The 20,198-nt window shown below is 48.5% G+C and overlaps 1 protein-coding gene across 1 annotated transcript in view; it reads left to right on the top strand.

The window, feature by feature from the left end:
* The window catches only part of LOC129694021 (RNA-binding protein FXR1-like), a 55,141-nt gene that overhangs the window by 241 nt on the left and 34,702 nt on the right, over window positions 1-20,198 (top strand). The window contains exon 2 of the mRNA XM_055630747.1: window positions 17,773-17,825. Coding sequence (XP_055486722.1) covers window positions 17,773-17,825 — 53 coding nt within the window. The remainder of the gene's footprint in view (window positions 1-17,772; window positions 17,826-20,198) is intronic.

Genomic DNA, 20,198 nt, shown 5'->3' with positions numbered 1-20,198 from the left:
GGGGCTGGCGCTACGAGGGACCCCCGGCCCCGGAGAAGCTGTAGGCCCGGCCCGTCGGCAGCCCCCCCCCCCCCCCCTCTCTTCAGGCCTGCTACTCTATACCCCCCACCCCACCCCCCCATCCCCACCCCACCCCCACCCCCCCACCCCCATCCCCCCCCCCATCCCCATCCCACCCCCCCTCATCCCCCCCCCCATCCCCCACCCCCCCCCTCATCCCCATCCCACCCCCCCCCCCCACATCTCCATACCCACCCTCTCATCCCCCCCCTCATCTCCCCCCACCCCCCATCCCCCTCATGTCCCCCCCATCCCCACCCCCCCCCTCATCCCCATCCCACCCCCCCTCATCCCCCCCCCCCCACCTCTCATCCCCCCCCCCCTCTCATCCCCCCCCCCTCTCCCACCCCCCACCTCTCATCCCCCACCCTCCCCCCCATCTCCCCCCCCCACCTCTCATCCCCCCCCCCTTCTCATCCCCACCCCCCTCCCCCCCCCCCCTCCATCCCCCATCCCTCCCCCCCCCACCTCTCATCCCCCCCCCCTCACCCTCCTCACACCCCCCCACCCCCCCCCCCCCCACCCCCCCCCCCCCCCACCCCCCCCCCCCCCCCCCCCCCCCCCCCCCCCCCCCCCCCCCCCCACCCCCCCCCCCCCCCTCATCCCCATCCCCCCCCTCATCCCCTCATCCCCATCCCCCATCCCATCCCCCCCCAACTCATCCCCACCCCTGGGGCCTCCATGCCGCTTGTACTGTTGTGTATTGCCTTCCCTCAATGCTCCAGCCCTCCCCACAACCCATACTCCCTGGCGCCCCTTCCCCGTTTCCCCAAACCCCTTCTCCAACTCCCCCACCCCCTGTTTTTCCACCTTTGTGGGTGTCTCCCTCCATATCCCTCTAACTCCCTCCCTTCTCCCAATCCCTGCTTCTGTGTTCTACTCCCTTCCCCACTCACTCTCCAGCCTGCTACCTCCACCCCCTTCTGCATGCCACCGATCATCCCTCCACCCTCACATAATCCCAGATCTGCCATGACTCCAAGAGAGAGAACAGTGAAGCAAGGAGGTAGAACAGCAGAGCACTGACTTCATTGTCTTTTTTATTGTGTGCTTGCTCCTGTACCCCTCCTCCCCAGGTCCTGACGGCACTGTGAAATAGACTCTCTCCCTAGTACCATAATCTGATCCCCCCCCCCCCCCCCCCCCATTACTATTTCTGTATTTCCCCCTCTTCACCACCAACCAATCCGTGCCCCTCTTTCTCCCTCCCCCCCCTCATCTGTGTCATCTTCCCCTTTCCTGGCATTTCCCTCTCCTCCTGCCCTTGCCCCCCCCCTCCCCCCCCCCCCCCCCCAATAACTGCACGCTCCACATTTCTCTTAGTCCTCCCAATGTTTTGGCAAGCTATGGTGGCCAGTATTGTCTTGGCCGGCTCTTTCTGCTATTGATAACGTGGAGACTTGTTCTGTCTGGTTCCAATTAATCAGATGACCTGTATGTCTGCACTGGTGTGTGTTTAAATCGTAAATTATTTTCTGGAGATGGCTGCAGGAGCTGTAACCAGAGATCCTTTTGATTGGCATTGTCCCCTGCCTTGCCTCTGCCTCCTCCTCTCCTGCATATTAACAATTTCCTTAATCTTAAAATCACCCCTTCCCTTTATTCCAGTGACACCATGTCACGTTTTGCTTGAAGCTTGGTCATGGGGTGAAAGTAGACTTCTTGGGGGTGGCATAGTGGTAGAGTTGCTGCCTTACAGCAACACAGACCTGGCTTCTATCCTGACTATAGATACTTGTCTGTAAGGAGTTTCCACCTTCTCCCCGTGACCTGTGTTGGTTTTCCCCCGGGAACTCCGGTTTTCTCCCACACTCCAAAGACGTGCAGGTTTGTAGGCTAATTGGCCTGATAAATATGTAAATTGTCCCAAGTGTGTGGGATAGTGTTGGTGTGTGGGGATTACAGGTCGGTGCGGACTCAGTGGGCTGAAGAGCCTGTTTCATCTCTGTACCTCTAAATTAAACTTGTATAGTGATCTGTGTGAGGTGTTGGAAAGGGTTGCTTCTGAAGGGACAGGTGGGGAGAGAGGGATCCAACTATGCTTCACTGTGTCGTACCCAACACATTTGAGGTTGTTGGAGATCGGCCTCAGCTTAGTATCTGTCACCCCAACACCACGGCTAATTGTAGAAACGAGGAACTGCAGATGCTGATTAATACACAAAGTGCTGGAGTAATTCAGCACCTCTGGGGAACATGGATGGGTGACGTCTTGGGTCGAGACCCTTCTTCAGACTCAGTCCAATGTTCTCCAGCGATGCTGCCCGACCTGCTGAGTTACTCCAGCACTTTGAGTCCACTAGGGCTGCGTGATTGGGTTTTGGTGATCATTTAAGGAAGGTGGAGGGGTTTGGGAAGATAATTCCTAAATTTGTGGCTTAAGCAGTTGAAGGTACGTTGTGCTACTGACGGAGTCTTTCAAGCGATCTTGGAACAGGGAAAACTAAGCTTCGTATTCAAGGATACACACTCTGAATAATATCGTCATGTTCTCTTTGCCAACAAAAGCAAAAAGCTAATGGGGCTGTCCCACTGTACGAGCTAATTCAAGAGTTCTCCCGAGTTTCCCAGATTCGAACTTGGAGAGATACGGTAATAGCCACTCGTGTGTACTCGGGGCTCTCGTGGACATTTTCCAATGTGTTGAAAAATCTTCACGAGTCTTCCCGAGCTTACAGCGTTTCCCGACTACCTGCCGTTAGCGTTATGAACCGCTAAGAGACGTCCCTGAGCTCCGACGTACCCACAACATACATTCTACTTGCTTACCACGAGTTAGATTTTTTTTTAAAACTTGGGAGAGCTCTTGAATTAGCTCATACAGTGGGACAGCCCCTAAAGAATCCCTCGCACCCAACCACGGCTAATATCTGAATAGTCCACATGAGCTTGCAAGACCCACATTCCGAGTGGCTGAGAGATGCTTTGGAGAGTCTAAAGATCCCAGTTTTTTACCGTCTCCTTTTGCCAAAGGCCGAATACAGTGGAGGCTGGGGCGTGAAGTTACAAATCTATTAATAAGCTTACCACAGCGAATGTATTACAGTACAGTACAGTGTGGATGAGCAGAGCTAGGGCGGAATTCACTCCAAACGATGAGAAACCTGAATCTAGTGACTTGGGGGACTTGTGCATCATTAAAATGTCATGAACCAGCACACAATAAATCAAGAATGCTGCAAGTTATACACATTGGGGGCTTGAGATTTACGACTTCTTTCGCTAGACCACATGTGGAATACTGAGCTCCATTCTGGGCACCAGCTCGGGGTAGATATTTTTAGCCTTGGAGGGAATGTGGTGTAACTTCTGCGATTGATAACTTAATTCCTGACTTAAGTTGTGCATGATCCCGACTGCATCTTTGGCGACCAAGTGCCCCAAATTCTTCTCTCAAATTGTTCCTTCGCTCCCCATTTGAAGTCCCTCTTTAAAATAAAGCACCTGTTACCCGTTTGCTGACTCTGAGAAGTTATAGGAGCAGAATAAGGCCGTCGGACCCATCAAGTCTACTCCGCATTTGAATCGTGGCTGCTCCTCAACCTCATTCTCCAGCCTTCACCACATGACGCCCGACACCTGTACTAATCAAAACTGCGTTGATCTCCGCCAAAAGAAATCCACTTACTTGGCCTCCACAGCGGTCTGTGGCAAAGATTTCCAGTTTCATTGTCTTTTTGTCCAAAGAAACTTCTCTGTCTAAAGATGTTTGGTTTGATAGCACTTCTGAGGGAGGTCTAACTTGGGGTTGCGTTGTTGTGTTCTGGTTGTTGGGTAAATACAGTTGCTACAAAGGTTCAGCGAATGAGTAATTTTCAAACCATTCATTTGGGTTTTCGCTGAGCTGGGATCCATGTTCTCCAGAGATGTGTAGGAAGGAACTGCAGATGCTGGTTTACACCGAAGGTAGACACAAAAAGTTGGAGTAACTCAGCGGGACAGGATAGAAGGAATGGGTGACGTTTCGGATCGAGACCCTTCTTCAGACTGAGAGTCGGGAACGGGTACTGAAAAATATAGATGGTAGCCGGCTCAGGCAGTTACTCCAGCATTTTTTTTAAGAAGAGCAGATATGATTTGTGCAGTTTGCATTTGTCTCAAGCCGTGTTTACGTTTATTATTGTCACGTGTACAGGGGTGTAGTGAACAGCTTTGCATGCGATCCAATCAGATAATACTAAACATAAATACAATCAAGTCAAACTCCAGTACAATAGGTAGAACAAGGAGGAAGATACAGAGTGCAGAATATAGTTCTCAGCATTGTAGCACACCAGTTCCAAGAGACAACGTCTAAAGTCCACAATGGGGTAGAGGTGAATTGGACAGTACCTTAGCGTATGGAAAATCTGAAGAAGGGTCTTGATCCGAAATGTCACCTATTCCATCGCTCCATAGGTGCTGCCTCACCCGCTGAGTTTCTCTAGCATTTCTGTCTACCTTAGCTATGGAAATATCATTTGTGAGTTGCTCCAGTCAATCAGGTCCATGTGCAGGCTAGACCTACACTGTTTAATACACTCTTCTCTGCAAAGAGGAATATACAGAGTGAAGAGTGCAGTTCTCAGCATTGATGTTTGCATTTAATTCCTAATAATGTTTTTAGTGGGGGTGTCATCCTAATTGTATAGTCATGGTGACATAGAGCATGGAAATAGGCCATTTGACCCAAGTCATACATGCCAACAATGTTGTCCCATCTAAGCTAATCGCATTTGTCTACATTTAGCCCATATCCCTCTAAAGATTTACTGTGCATGTTCCTATCCAAATGTCTTTAAAATGCTGTTCTAGTATCTACCTCCGCTACTTCTGGCATCTCATTGCATACACCCAGCACTGAGTGGAAGAAGCTGCCTCCAGATTGAGCAAAACACAAAGTGATGGAGGAACTCAGCTAGTCAGGCGGCATCTGTGGATGCAACGGACAGGCGACACTCTGGGCTGGGATCCTTATTCAGATTGGTGAAGACTCCAGTCTGAAGAAGGGTCCCGACTTGAAACGTCTGTTCGTGGCCTCCACGGAGGTAGAACTAAGTTCCTCCAGCAGTTACGCGAGACACCAAATTACACGAGGCAAAACCTGCAGGCTCCAGAGGTGGGAAACCTGTACCCAGGGGGAGATGCACTCAGGGCATTGCAGTGTAGGTGTGAGCTAGATGGATGGTAAATGGGACCGTGACAGTCATGCAAACACGTCCACAGTGCCTCAGTCAGGCAGCACGGTGGTGCAGCATCACAGCGCCAGAGACCCGGGTTCGATCCTGACTATGGATGATGTTAGTGCGGAGTTTGCATGTTCTCCGGTTTCTTCCCACACTCCAAAGTACAGGTTTGTAGGTTGATTGTTTAAGAAGGAACTGCAGATGCTGGAGAATCGAAGGTAGACAAAAGTGCTGGAGAAACTCAGCGGGTGCAGCAGCATCTATGGAGCGAAGGAAATGGACAACGTTTCGGGCCAAAACCCTGTAGGTTAATTGGCTTCAGTAAGCTGTAGAATTGTGCCTAGTGTGTAGATTAGTGTACTGGTCAGTGCGGACTCCGTGGGCCGAAGGGCCTGTTTTTATGCTGTATTTCAGTGCTCTGCTCATACCTCCTTGTTTCATGGTCTCTCTCAGAGTAATCTTTTAATCTATAGAAAAACTTTTTTGAATAACTATTAAACCTGTAGGTTTTTTTAAATGCCCTACTTTGGAATTGCAGGTTTAAAAATTGTCCATTTGGCCCATCCAGCCTGTGCCAGCTCTCGCTGTTCAAGCAAGCATTTGCATAGAGAAGCTTCTAACTGTTTGTAGCTATGTGTGCTGAAATTTGACTGGACCGGTGGCTTAAACAAACCCAGCACTCAATTCTTGCAGAAGGAAAATTAAAGTTGGTGCTGCCGAACAGTGGCAGGCTTGGGCCAGTAAAAGGGTTAAGTATTTTGAAGTAGTGCATTTCTCTAATCCAGTTTAATAATGTAGACAAAAATGCTGGAGAAACTCAGCGGGTGAGGCAGCATCTATGGAGCGAAGGAAATAGGTGACGTTTCGGGTCGAGATCCTTCATTCTGATGTGAGGGTTGGGGGGGGGGGAGAAGAAAGGAAGAGGCAGAGACAGTGGGCTGAGGGAGAGCTGGGAAGGGGTGGAGAAACCAAGGACTACCTTAAATTCGATACGGCAATGTTTATACCGCTGGGGTGCAAACTACCCAAGCGAAATACGAGGTGTCTCAACCCGAAACATCACCCATTCCTTCTCTCCAGAGATGCCTCCTGTCCCGCTGAGTTACTCCAGCATTTTGTCTCTATCTTCAGTTTAAACCAGCATCTGCAGTTCCTTCCTACACATACATGATTGCAATCTAGCCATCCACAGTGTACAGATACAAGATAACGGTAATAACATTTAGTGCGAGGTAAAGTCCGATTAAAGATTGTCTAGGGGTCTCCAATGAGGTAGATGGGAGGTCAAGACCGCTCTCAGGCTGGTGAGTGGACGGTTCAGTTGCCTCGTAACAGCTGGGAAGAAACTGTCCCTGAATCTGGAGAATGGTCTCGACCCGAAACGTCACCTTTTCCTTTGCTCCATAGGTGCTGCCTCGCCCGCTGAGTTTCTCCAGCATTTTTATCTACCTTCCCTGAATCTGGAGGTGTGCGTTTTCTCACTTCTGTACCTCGCGCCTGATGGGAGCGGGCAGTGGTCTTGGCCTCTATGATTTTGATTTCAAGCCCCCGATTCCCTCTGCTCCTCAGAAGGAAATTGTCTTATTACCATGGCTATACGCGATTTCAAACCCGTGTCATAATAGATAATTCTGAACAGCTTAGGTGACCTAGGAAGCCACTTAGTTTGAGCGTAATGAGCAAGAAGGTGACAAATGCTGGCCTTCTCAGTGTTGCCGACATCTGTGAATTCATTAAACCCCATCAGAAGTGCTTGAACCTTTGGGGATGTAATGGGCTGAATTAGTTTGCTATCTCTACGCTGGGAAACAGCTAGGTACACAAAAATGCTGGAGAAACTCAGCGGGTGCAGCAGCATGTGTGGAGCGAAGGAAATGGGCAACGTTTCGGGCCGAAACCCAAAGGAAATAGGTAACGTTTCGGGCCGAAACCCAAAGGAAATAGGTAACATTTCAGGCCGAAACCCAAAGGAAATAGGCAACGTTTCGGGTCGAAACCCAAAGGGTTTCGGCCCGAAACGTTGCCTATTTTCTTCGCTCCATAGATGCTGCTGCACCCGCTGAGTTTCTCCAGCATTTTTGTCTACCTTCGATTTTCCAGCATCTGCAGTTCCTTCTTAAACAGCTTAGCTGTACAGTTTTACTCCACGGTAGACTCAAAATGCTGGAGTAACTCAGTGGGACAGGCAGCATCTCTGGAGAGAAGAAGGATGCGGCCTGTCCCACTGAGTTACTCCAGTATCTTGTGTCCACCTGCGATTTAAACCAGCATCTGCAGTTCTTTCCCACACAGTTTTACTTCACGATCTGAATCACTCTTACCGTTATTGTAGACACAAGGAACTGCAAATGCTGATTTACAAAAAAAGACAAAGTGCTGGAGTAGTTCAGCGGGTCAGACAGCATCTCTGGAGAACATGGATAGATGATGTGTAGGAAAGAACTTGAAATGCTGGCTTAAATTGAAGGTAGACTCAGCGGGACAGGCAGCATCTCTTGGGAGAAGAAATGGGTGACGTTGTGGGGGTGATGATGATGTTTTGGGTCAGGTCTCTTCTTCACCTTTATAGACTTTAGAGATACAGCATGGAAACAGGCCCTTCGGCCCACTGAGTCAACGCCGACCAACAATCACCTGAACACTAGCACTATCCTACACACTGGCGACAATTTACAATTTAACTGAAGCCAATTAATCTAAAAGCTTGTTTAAGAAGGAACTGTAGATGCTGGAAAATCGAAGGTAGACAAAAATGCTGGAGAAACTCAGCGGGTGTAGCAGCATCTATGGAGCGAAGGAAATAGGCAACGTTTCGGGCCGAAACCCTTTGGGTTTCGACCCGAAACGTTGCCTATTTCCTTTGGGTTTCGGCCTGAAATGTTACCTATTTCCTTTGGGTTTCGGCCCGAAACGTTGCCTATTTCCTTTGGGTTTCGGCCCGAAACGTTGCCCATTTCCTTCGCTCCACAGATGCTGCTGCACCCGCTGAGTTTCTCCAGCATTTTTGTGTACCTGGATCGTCAGGATTGAACCCGGGTCTCTGGCGTTGTGAGGCAGCAGCTGTACCGCCGTGCTACCCTATCCATGTTCTCCAGAGATGCTGCCCGACCTGCTGTGTTACTCCAGCACTTTGTGTCTGTGTCTCTTCCGCTCTTTCATTTGTCAGCCGAACAGTTTGTCCATCTGTGGGAGTTATTTTTCCGATACATCTTCAGAAAGTGGTGTATTCTGGCGGGGGCTGAAGTTTAGTTTGTGGACCAGAAGCATGTTTAGTTTGGGAGGAGGCAGCAGCTGGGAAGTAACTCGGGTTAAACTCCCCATTGTCTGGGCGATTGGTGTTTGACCTTAAGCGCAGAAACATTCACAGGGCCGAGTAAATGCCAATTGTAAATCTCAACGCACTGAGCACAAAATGACATTCAGTCGTTTAAATTCCTCCCCCATTTTCCATCTGCTGCGAAGTCCTGTCTGTAACCATGGGGACGTGCTGGCTGGCTCCCTCTCACAGAGACCGTGAAGCAAAGACCGTGAATTGCAGGATGATCCATCGCCCTGACTGGGGCAACCTCACAAACCCAGTTTGCTGCAAAAGCCCCAAAAATAACGTCACCATGTCTTGCAGCTTTTGGTAAATTTTGTGTTTAAAATCTCGAATGGCGTGGTGCTGCTCGTGGCTTCACCACATTGTACATAACTCTTTGTTTTCCTCAAACACTAGCTCTGGGTATCCCCCCCCCCGCACTGTGTATTTACAACTTGCAGTTATGCCATTGAATGGCGCTGGAATTAAGACGCTTCACCCACCACTGCCGAGTATCGTCACCTGATAGGCCAGTTAAATATTAATTTCCTTTTGTTTCTCCCCCTCTGCACCACCCTGATGTTTTTATTCTGTTGCCAAAGCTGCGATAATTTTACAACATCGTCAATGGTTTGTAGTCTAATCGAGCTGGCTGGCCTTGCTGTTCACTACTGAACTAATCCTCACCACCTATTATACACACCTTTCATCACCATTGGTATCGTGCAGTTACTTACAGCCATGTAGAAAACCCGGAACGACAGCCCTCCCATTAAATAGCAATGAGGTTAATGGCCGCGCAGTGTGTAATGTCTGCCACGGACTGACCCGAGAGGGATTGCTCTGTTGCACTGTGGAAGGATGAATGTGAGGGGGAAATATATTAACTAATGGCCAGACCATTAACGTCACTGATGTACAGGGGGATCTTGGGCATCCATGTCCTTAAACTCCCCTGAAAGTAGCGACACAAGTAGACAGAGTGGCAAAGAAGGCATAAGGCATGCTTGCCTTCATTGCTAGGGGCATCCAGTACAAGTGTCAGAGGGTCATGAAGGAACTGCAGATGCCTGTTTACACAAAAGTGCTGGAGTAACTCAGCTGTCAGGCAGCATCTTTGGAGAACATGGAGAGGCGATGTTTTGGATCGGGACCCTTCTACGCAAGTGGGGAATATTCCAGCACATTCCTGATTTGATCATTTGGAAAGGCTTTGGAATACACCTGCTGGCTGCTTTTGAAACCACAGTATTTGCATTAGTTTAGTTTAGAGATACAGCGCGGAAACGGAAAGAACTACAGATGCTGGCTTCAATCTGAAGAAGGGTCTCGACCCGAAACCTTCTTTCCAGAGATGCTGCCTGTCCCGCTGAGTTACTCCAGTACTTTGTGTCTGCCTTCGGCCCACCGAGTCCGCGCTGCCCAGCGATCCCCACACATTAACACGGCCGTACACACACTGGGGACAATTTACATTTATACCACGCCGATTAACCTCCAAACCTGTACGTCTTTGGAGTGTGGAAGGACATTCACGTGGTCACAGGGAGACGGTACAAACTCCGTAGAGACAGGCACTCAAAGTTGAGATCGATCCCCGGGTCTCTGGCACTATAAAGCAGCAACTCTACCGCTGCGGTTCTGTGCCGTTGATCCAGTTGCATTTCTGGTCAGTGTTGAACCTGTGCGATTTGGATGGCTGAGGGTGGGGTATTGAAGGCTGGCAGTGGCAAGTCGGGGTGGCATTGAGGGCCAACCGTGGCCGGTCGGGGTGGCATTGAAAGCTGGTGGTCGCGGTGGCATTGAGAGCTGGTGGCGGCGTTTATAATGCTCCCCTGTCCACTCTATAAAAGATAAACCAGCTGTGAATCTGCAGTCATTAACGCCACTAATGGTCTGGCTAAACTGCAACAAATAAGAACCTCATTGTTCCATTGCCGGTACAGATGACAATTAAACACTCTTGACTTTTCATTTAGCAAATGCAGAATGACTCATTGTGCCCAGCTTGGTGACTTTCATTTTGGTCTCGTCGCCTTGTTTCAGTCTGCGCTGCTGTTGAGCCTGTTTGATTGGGAAACACTTCATGATACATGCATGAGTGTAAAAGCTGGACCTTATCCACCGATTGCGAATGACTCCGTTTTCCAAAGGTTTAATTAATGGGTTATACTTGACTACTGATCTCACCGTTGCAATCTTTCTCTTGATTCGAGCATAAGAGCTGAGCAGTTTAGGAATGGTGTCGGAAAGAGTTTGTGGTGGAACTCTGTATCTTACTGAAAGTTGGAAGGTTCAAGAGTGAGATTTTTGGGCATTAGACAATAGGTGCAGAAGTAGGCCATTTGGCCCTTCGAACCAGCACCGCCATTCGATGTGATCATGGCTGATCATCCCCAATCAGTACCCCGTTCCTGCCTTCTCCCCATATCCTCGGACTCCGCTATCTTTAAGAGCCCTATCTAGCTCTCTTGAAAGTATACAGAGAACCAGCCTCCATCGCCCTCTGAGGCAGAGAATTCCACAGACTCACAACTCTCTGTGAGAAAAAGTGTTTCCTCGTCTCCGTTCTAAATGGCTTACCCCTTATTCCTAAACTGCGTGGCCTCTGGTTCTGGACTCCCCCAACATCGGGAACATGTTTCCTGTCTCTAGTGTGTCCAAACCCTTAACAATCTTATATGTTTCAATACGATCCCCACTCGAGTTAGATAGAGCTCTAGGGGCTAGTGGAATCAAGGGATATGGGGAGAAGGCAGGCACGGGTTATTGATTGGGGACGATCAGCCATGATCGCAATGAATGGCGGTGCTGGCTCGAAGGGCCGATGGCCTCCTCCTGCACCTATTTTCTATGTTTCATCCTTCTAAACGCCAGAGTGTACGAGCCCAGCCGCTCCATTCTCTCAGCGTATGATAGTCCCGCCATCCTGGGAAGTCGTGTGGGTTTGCAGGTTAACTAGTATCTGTAAATTGTCCTTGGCGTGTGGGATAGAACCAGTGTGTGGGGATCGCTGGTCCTGGTGGACTGAAGGGCCTGTTTCAGCGCTGCCCCTAAAATCTCTAAACTAAATTAAAATCCAGTTTCTATCTCCTCAAAACAATTTAACCTTGTATTATTCTTGCACCTTATCCACGTCCCTTCACTAGCAATGTCTGAAGAAGGGTCTCGACCCGAAACATCACCCATTCCTTCTCCCCAGCGATGCTGTCTGTCCCGCTGAGTTACTCCAGCATTTTGTGTCTATCCCTTCATTAACACATTCATTAACTCTCCCATCCCAATTCTCTCCACTCTCCGTCCAGCTGGCCTTTCCTCGTAGTTAAGATTTTAACCAGCCCACATCATTGCAACTATCGCATCTTCCCAGTCATGTGGTGATTAAAAACCCTTGCCAACTGATCAGAACTCTACGCTAGAGATTGTGCAGGCTAGACTTTATTCCTTGGAGCTTCAGAGACTGAGGGAGATCTTCTAGAGGTGTATACGACCATGAGGGGAGATCTTGTAGAGGTGTATACATCATAAGGTGATTAACGACTTGTGATCGATTTTAAATGAGGGGAAAATATTTAAAAGGATGGATTGTATGCGGAACGAGCTGTCAGAGAAAGTGGTTGAGTCTGACACCATAACGTGCAAAAGGCATTTGGACAGATACGCGAATAGGGAAGATTTAGAGGAAGTGTTTAAGAAGGAACTGCAGATGCTGGAAAATCTTAGGTAGACAAAAGTGCTGGAGAAACTCAGCGGGTGCAGCAGCATCTATGGAGCGAAGGAAATAGGCAAGTTGCCAGGATTGTTTTTCTGCTGTGCTCCAAATTCGGTGGAATAATTGGAGTGTTTCTGGATTTTGGTTCAGAGTGTTTATAACAGCCATAGAAATGCCTGGTTTAGTGGCGAAAGAGCCCGCTAATCTTGTCACCAGCGGTAGAGTTGCTGCCTCACAGCGCCAGAAATCTGGGTTCCATCGTGATTTTGAGTGCTTGTCTGTACGGAGTTTGTATGTTCTCCCCGTGACCTGCGTGGGTTTTCTCCGAGATCTTCGGTTTCCTCCCACACTCCAAAGACGTGCAGGTTTGTAGGTTCATTGTTTTGGTATACCTGTTTTTTTTTTCTTTACTCAGAGAGTGGTAGCGGTGTGGAATGAGCTTCCAGTGGAAGTGGTGGAGGCAGGTTCATTGGTATCATTTAAAAATAAATTGGATAGGCATATGGATGAGAAGGGAATGGAGGGTTATGGTATGAGTGCAGGCAGGTGGGACTAAGGGGAAAAAACATTTGTTCGGCACGGACTTGTAGGGCCGAGATGGCCTGTTTGCGTGCTGTAATTGTTATATATGTTATTTATTATATACCTGTTTTAAAAAAAAAACTCTGCTAATGTGTGTAGGGTAGTATTAACGTGTGGGGATCTCTGGTCGGTGGGCCGAAGGGCCTGTTTCTGCGCTGTATCCCAAACTAGTCCTGAGCAATGCAGTTAACTTGGTCTGCTCAGCATAGGGTGCAGTCCTAGTGTAGAGTATTTTTACCCCAGAGTTGTTTATCCCCAGAGCCGGCGTGAGTGACAATGGCAGGAGTTGTTGGGGGAGGCAGCCTGGAGCCAGTGAGGTGGCCGTGCGGTGATTGAATGCCGTGCGGTGGGGGGGGGGGGGAGGCCTGTGTGAGGCAGAGCACTGTGCAATCCGATCCCCGCATTTTGTCAGCTTTAAAAGAAAACTCCATACTTGAAATAATCGGAGTCCGCAAAAGGGCACAGGCTGAGTGGTGCGAGCAAGCAATCCCTAATATGGACGTGTCACCGATCCTGGCATCCGCTGCCCCTCTGGTAATGTTACCTCTCCCAGCCGTGTCCAGTTGATAATTCGTCAGTGACAGTCACAGGTGACTTGGGCTGCTGAACATGTGCTCGCCCTTCCTGTCGCTGCCGCCATGTTACGGGGCCTCACCTCTGCTAATTCCCAACTTGTAGACTTGGGCAAGAGCTCTGGTGGACAAAAAAGCTGGAGAAACTCAGCAGGTGAGGCTGACTGAGTAACGTGCTACAAAAGCTTTTCACTGTACCTCGGTGACAATACACTAAAGTGAAACTGGTAATCGGAGAGCAATTTTCTCATGGCCTAGGTAACAATCATAATGGGGCACTTATTGCGTTGGAAGACATGGGTGTTGGCTTAGAAACATAGCATAGAAACCAGGTGTAGGAGGAGGCCATTCGGCCCTTCGCGCCAGCACCGCCATTCAATATGATCATGGCTGATCATCCAAAGTCAGTACCCCGTTCTTGCCTTCTCCCCATATCCCTTGATTCCGTTTGTCCAAAGAGCCACCGTATTTCCCAGCGATGAAGACGCACCCCCATTTTGAGTTGCTAAATTTTGAAAAAAAGGCTGGCGGGACTGGATGAAGGGTTTGGTTTAGTCCAGGGGTCAGCAACCTTTTTTGTACTGGGGCCAGGAGCCATGTTTGTGAGCGGATGGCAATCTGCAGTTTCCAGATCGCCTCCGTGCCCTGGGAATAGCTGTAGTTCCCAGGTCGATTTGTAGGCTAATTGGCTTGTATAATTGTAAATTGTTCCTAGTGCAGAGGATGGTGCTATTGTATGGGGACGATCGCTGGTCAGTGTGGACTCAGTGGGCCAAACGGCCTGTTTCCACGTTCAAGTCAAGTCAAGTTTATTCGTCACATACGAGATGTGCAGTGAAATGAAAAGTGACAATGCTCGCGAATTGTGCAAAAAACAAACAACAAACAGAATGAAACAGAATCACATATTACATATTTGTGGGAGGTAGTGAAGAAAAAGGGGGGAAAACAGCAATTTTAAAAAAGGCACCACACAACAGTAAATGGTACAGCAAAGTTAGTTCCTGGAGACTTAGGAGTTTACAGACCTAATGCCTCTGGGAAGAAACTCCTTCTCAACCTCTCCATTCTCACAGCATGGCAACGGAGGCTTGTATTTCTAAACTAAACTATTAAAGATCTTTAAAATTTAACATTGACATCACACTGAATTAGCAGAACTTGTAAAGATTGATATTGTTCCTTTAGTCCCAGGCTTGCTTCTGATTTAATTAGTAGTGGTCTTAAAGCTGTACTGCACAGAAGCCAGTCTTTCAGCCATCTTTTCGAGCTGTACATTAAGGAACCACGCGCGCCGTTCGGACGAAGTGCTGGAGTAACTCAGCGGGTCAGGCAGCATCTCTGGAGAACATGGATAGGTGATGCTTTGGGTCGGGACCCTTCAGGAGCGTCTGAAGAACTCTACCACTGGGCAGCCCCAATGCATTCTTCATGTTCTCCAGAGATGCTGCTTGACCTGCTGAGTTACTCCAGACTTCGTTTTTTTTTGTTGTAAACTAGCATCTGCAGTTGAGTTGCATTGTGTCTAAGTTGGCATTTTGGGCTCGTCCCATTTCAGGTATTTGGCCCATAGCCTTCTGAACATTCCCTGTTCATAACTCTTCAAATGTCCTTAAAACTGCAGTATAAAGCCCCGTCCCACTGTACGAGGTAATTCCCGAGTTTTTCGGTAAGGTGACTCTTTGGGTCGGGGGGGGGGGGGGGGGGGGGGGGGGGAAGAGTGCAGTGGAGAGATAAGTTTGTTTGGCCTTCCATCACAGCGATGTGATGGATGTTTATGTAAATTGTGTTGTGTCTTGGGTCTATTTGTTTGTAATGTATGGCTGCAGAAACGTCATTTCGTTTGGACCTCAAGGGGTCCAAATGACAAATAAATTGAATTGAATTGAAGTTTTCCCCTGATTCGAACTCGGAGAATGTCCGTGGCGGGTCCGTGGGAGTTCGTGGATGTCTCCTAGCGGCTCGTAATGCTAACGGTAGGTACTCGGGACGTTTTTTCGTCCATGTAAAAAGCCAAGTCGAGCTTATTCGCCACATACACATACGAGATGTGCAGTGAAATGAAAAGTGGCAATGCTCGCGAACTTTGTGCAAAAAGACAAACAAACAAACTACCAAACAGAATGGAACAGAATCACATATTCTTTTACATATTAAATATTGTGGGCGGAAGGAAAAAGGGGAAAAAACAGCAATTTAAAATAAAAGCAGTAGAGTGGTACAGTAAAAGTTAGTCCCTGGTGAGATAGGAGTTTACAGGCCACGAGTAAAAAAATGTGGCCAAAAAATGTCCACGAGTTTTAAATAAATGGTTACTTTTTACTCGTACGAGCCGCTACGAGACATTCACGAACATTCTCCAAGTTCGAATCGGGGGGGAAAACTCGGGAGAACTCGTGAATTACTTCGTACAGTGGGACGGGGGCTTAATGCCATTGTGAAAGAAATGTCATTCAGTGTTGCCGTCACCGTGAATGGAAACTTTGGTCATCCAAAATGGCTCGCGTGAAATGCATCCTTGATTCCTGGGCCAACTGTTGGCACGGGGCCATGAGTCCGCCATTCAATGTTGTGGTCGATGTCGGTCATAAGGACAGTTGCCGAAAATACGCTCCAATAGCTGGCTGGCTGGCTCCATGCTAAATGCGGCATTGTTGTCAGATGAAATGCTATTTGGCTGAGGTTGTACATGTGTGGCTGAGAATGAGCTGCCCTCAGTAGTATCGGCTCGGGGAAGAAATATTCACGCACCAGGATAATGTGGAGTAACTCAGCGGGACAGGCAGCAACTCTGGAGAGAAGGAATGGGTTAGTCTGAAGAAGGGTCTCGGCCCGAAATGTCACCCGTTCCTTCTCCAGAGATGCTGCCAGTCCTTGCTGAGTTCCTCCAGCATTTTTCCTGCTAACTCAGCGGGACAGGCAGCATCTCTGGAGAGAAAGAATGTGTGACGTTTTGGGTCGGGACCCTTCTTCAGACAGTCTGGGGGGGTAGGGGGGGGAGGCACAGAGATAAGGAAGAGGTAGGTGTGAAAAGGACAGATCAAAAGGGACAATGGTCAAGTCAATGTCGAATGGATCATTGTTAGTTGAGGGGAAGGTGACGGCGAGGAACACAATCAGTAAAATTTAATCTGAAGGACAGTGAAACTAGTCAGCGAACTAGAACAAACCTGCGTGTAGGAAGTGTTTAAGAAGGAACTGCAGATGCTGGAAAATGGAAGGTAGACAAAAGTGCTGGAGAAACTCAGCGGGTGCAGCAGCATCTATGCAGCGAAGGAAATAGGCAACGTTTCGGGCCGAAACGTTGCCTATTTCCTTCGCTCCATAGATGCTGCTGCACCCGCTGAGTTTCTCCAGCACTTTTGTCTACCTGCGTGTAGGAAGGATCTGTCGATGCTGGTTTAAACCGAAGGTGGACACAAAAAGCTGGAGTAACTCGACGGGACAGAACATAGTCTTGCTTGTGGACTGGTAGAGTCAGCGAGCAGCAGCAATCTGAAGAAGGGTCCCGACCCGAAACATCGTCTGGTACATTCCCTCCACAGATGCTGCCTGACCCGCTGAGATACTCCAGCACTTTGTGTTTTGATCATGATCCCAGCATCTGCGATCTCTCGTTTCTCAAATTGCAATTACTTTTGTATTAGCCAGAGGTGGGGGTGATGGAGGGGTGTGATGGATGGGGAATAATGTAAATATGTTGATTATTTTATCAGTCAGGAGCCATTTGCCTGGGTTTGGCCGAAATCCTCCTAAACCTTCCCTATCCATGTACCTGTCCAAATGTCTTTTAAGTCACAATTATGCTTGCCGTTACACTCTAGTTTATTGTCACGTGTACCGAGGTACAGTGAAAAGTTTTTTGCCAACAGAAAGACTATACATGATTATACTGCACAGATAAAGGATAAGGTGTCTAATGGCCCTGTCCCACTGTACGAGTTCATTCCAAGAGCTCTCCCGAGTAACAAAAAAAAAAATCAAACTTGTGGTAAGCACGGAGAATGAACGTAGCGGGTACGTCGGAGCTCGGGGACGTCTCTTAGCGGCTCGTTACGCTAACGGCTGGTACTCGGGAAGACTCGCTAACGGCAGGTAAGCACTGGAAGACTGGTGAAGATTTTTCAACATGTTGAAAAATGTCCACGAGAGCCCCGAGTACCGACGAGCGGCCATTACCCGTAAATCTCCGAGTTCGAATCGGGGCAAACTCGGGGAGAGCTCTTGGAATGAACTCGTACCATGGGACAGAGGTGTCCAGGTGTGGTACTCTGAGGAATGGAAACTGATATTCTAAGTGTATGATGTTCTCTTCCCCTTGTTCGTCCCACTGTGTGTGCGTTTTTTTTCTCTGTACTCATGGGTTTTTTCTCTCCCCAGGGGTTTGTGAAAGACGTGCACGAAGATTCCATCTCCATCACATTTGAAAACAAGTGAGTGTCCGTTGTTGAACCCTCGTGTGTCTGCGTGATGACCAGCGCTCGCTGTGGCCACGTCTCTCTGCACTCAGCAGTTGTCCTCTCGTAAGAAGACACAAAGCACTGGAATAACGGGAGATCAGGAAAGGGTACAGAGAATAGACACACAAAATCTGGAGTAACTCAGCAGGACAGGCAGCATCTCTGGAGAGAAGAAGCGCCTCGACCTGAAAAGTCAGTCTAAAGAAAGGTTTCCACCCGAAACATCATCCCTTCCTTCTCAGCGGGTGCAGCAGCATCTATGGAGCGAAGGAAATAGGCAACGTTTCGGGCCCAAACCCTTCTTCAGGCCCTTCTATTTCCTTAGGTCTGAAGAAGGGTTTCGGTCCGAAACGTTGCCTATTCCTTCGCTCCATAGATGCTGCTGCACCCGCTGAGTTTCTCCAGCACTTTTGTCTATCTTCGATTTTCCAGCATCTGCAGTTCCTTCTTAAACACATCCATTCCTTCTCACCTGCTGAGTTACTCCAGCTGTTTGTTTAAGAAAGAACTGCAGATGCTGGAAAAATCGAAGGGAGACAAAAATGCTGGAGCAACTCGGCGTCTATGGAGCGAAGGAAATAGGTGACATTTCGGGTCTTGGCTGAGGCCAAGTCGATGGATATTTTTAAGGTGGAGATTGACAGATTTTTGATTAGTACGGGTGTCGGGGGGTTATGGGGTGAAGGCAGGAGAATGGGGATGAGAGAAAGATAGATCAGCCATAATTGAATGGTGGAATAGACGTGATGGGCCAAAAAGCCTTAGTCTGCTCTTAGCACTTATGAACCGATGGCGTGCACGGCCTAAAGTTGTAGGCCAACTTGTTCTATTTGATCTTCCGTTTGTGCACGTCGTGTGTTTGATTGCATTAGTCGAAACAGTGAAGGTTGCAATATTCCACCCCGTAACCGATGTCAAGAGAGGTCACTCTCAACGTCAGGGAATTGGTCGAGTCTCCATTTTTGTCGACTACATTGTATGATTTGTATTGCAGAGAGCATTTTATTTTGCAATGGCCGTTTTGCAGTTACTTGAATTGGCACTAAAACGGATGCGCAAGGATCTTGGATTCACTTCCAGACGCAAAATGTCGGGATAACTCAGTTGAGACCCTTCTTAACGTCACCCATTCATCATAGAAAATAGGTGCAGGAGTAGGCCATTCGGCCCTCCGAGCCTGCACCGACCGCCATTCGATATGAACATTGCTGATCAGCCTGCACCGACCGCCATTCGATATGAACATTGCTGATCATCCAACTCAGTATCCCATCCCTGCCTTCTCTCCATACCCCCTGATCCCTTTAGCCACAAGGGCCACATCTAACTCCCTCTTAAATATAGCCAATGAACTGTGTGGCCTCAACTACCTTCTGTGGCAGAGAATTCCACAGATTCACCACTCTCTGTGTAAAAAATGATTTTCTCATCTCGGTCCTAAAAGACTTCCCTCTTATCCTTAAACTGTGTGACCCCTAGTTCTGGACTTCCCCAACATCGGGAATAATCTTCCTGCATCTAGCCTGTCCAACCCCTTAAGAATTTTCTAAGTTTCTATAAGATCCCCCCTCAATCTTCTAAATACTAGCGAGTACAAGCCGAGTCTATCCAGTCTTTCTTCATATGAAAGTCCTGCCATCCCAGGAATCAGTCTGGTGAACCTTCTCCTTCTCTCCAGAGATGCTGCCTGTCCCCCGAGTTACTCCAGCATTTTGTGTCTATCTTCGATGTAAACCATCGTCTGCTGTTCCTGCCTGCGTATGGATTCTCTTATTATGGATCAAAGCCCTGCTCTCATCTCGCAACCTCTTAGTTAGATGCTTTAATTTAGTAAATGGTGAGTGTGTTTTCAAAATTGTCCCTGCTCCAAGGCAGTACTAGTGCTGTAAAGCAGAGTACCTTGATGCTCAGAGTTGCTGGCAACAATGTTTTAATGTAGAGAGCCTCTTCCATTACCACACGTCATGGGATATTTCAGGATCGTTATCAAACAAAAGAAACAGCGAGTCATGTCAGGAGGTTCATAAGTGATAGGAGCAGAATCAGGCCATTTGGCCCATCAAGCCCATGCAGTATAATATAGATAAATGTGAGGTTATCCACTTTGGCGGAAAAAACAGGGGGGCAGATTATTATCTCAACGGGGTTAGGTTAGGTAAAGGGGAGGTGCAGCGAGACCTGGGCATCCTTGTACACCGGTCACTGAAAGTTGGCGTGCAGGTATAGCAGGCAGTGAAGAAAGCTAATGGAATGTTGGCCTTCATAACAAGAGGATTTCAGTATAGGAGTAAAGAGGTTCTTCTGCAGTTGTATAGGGCTCTGGTGAGACCACATCTGGAGTATTGT

The sequence above is a fragment of the Leucoraja erinacea genome, unplaced genomic scaffold (genome assembly GCF_028641065.1).
Source record: "Leucoraja erinacea ecotype New England unplaced genomic scaffold, Leri_hhj_1 Leri_51C, whole genome shotgun sequence".
Lineage (NCBI taxonomy): Eukaryota > Metazoa > Chordata > Chondrichthyes > Rajiformes > Rajidae > Leucoraja > Leucoraja erinaceus.
Note: the sequence above shows the minus strand (reverse complement) of the source record. Positions and strands in the feature narration are given on the sequence as shown.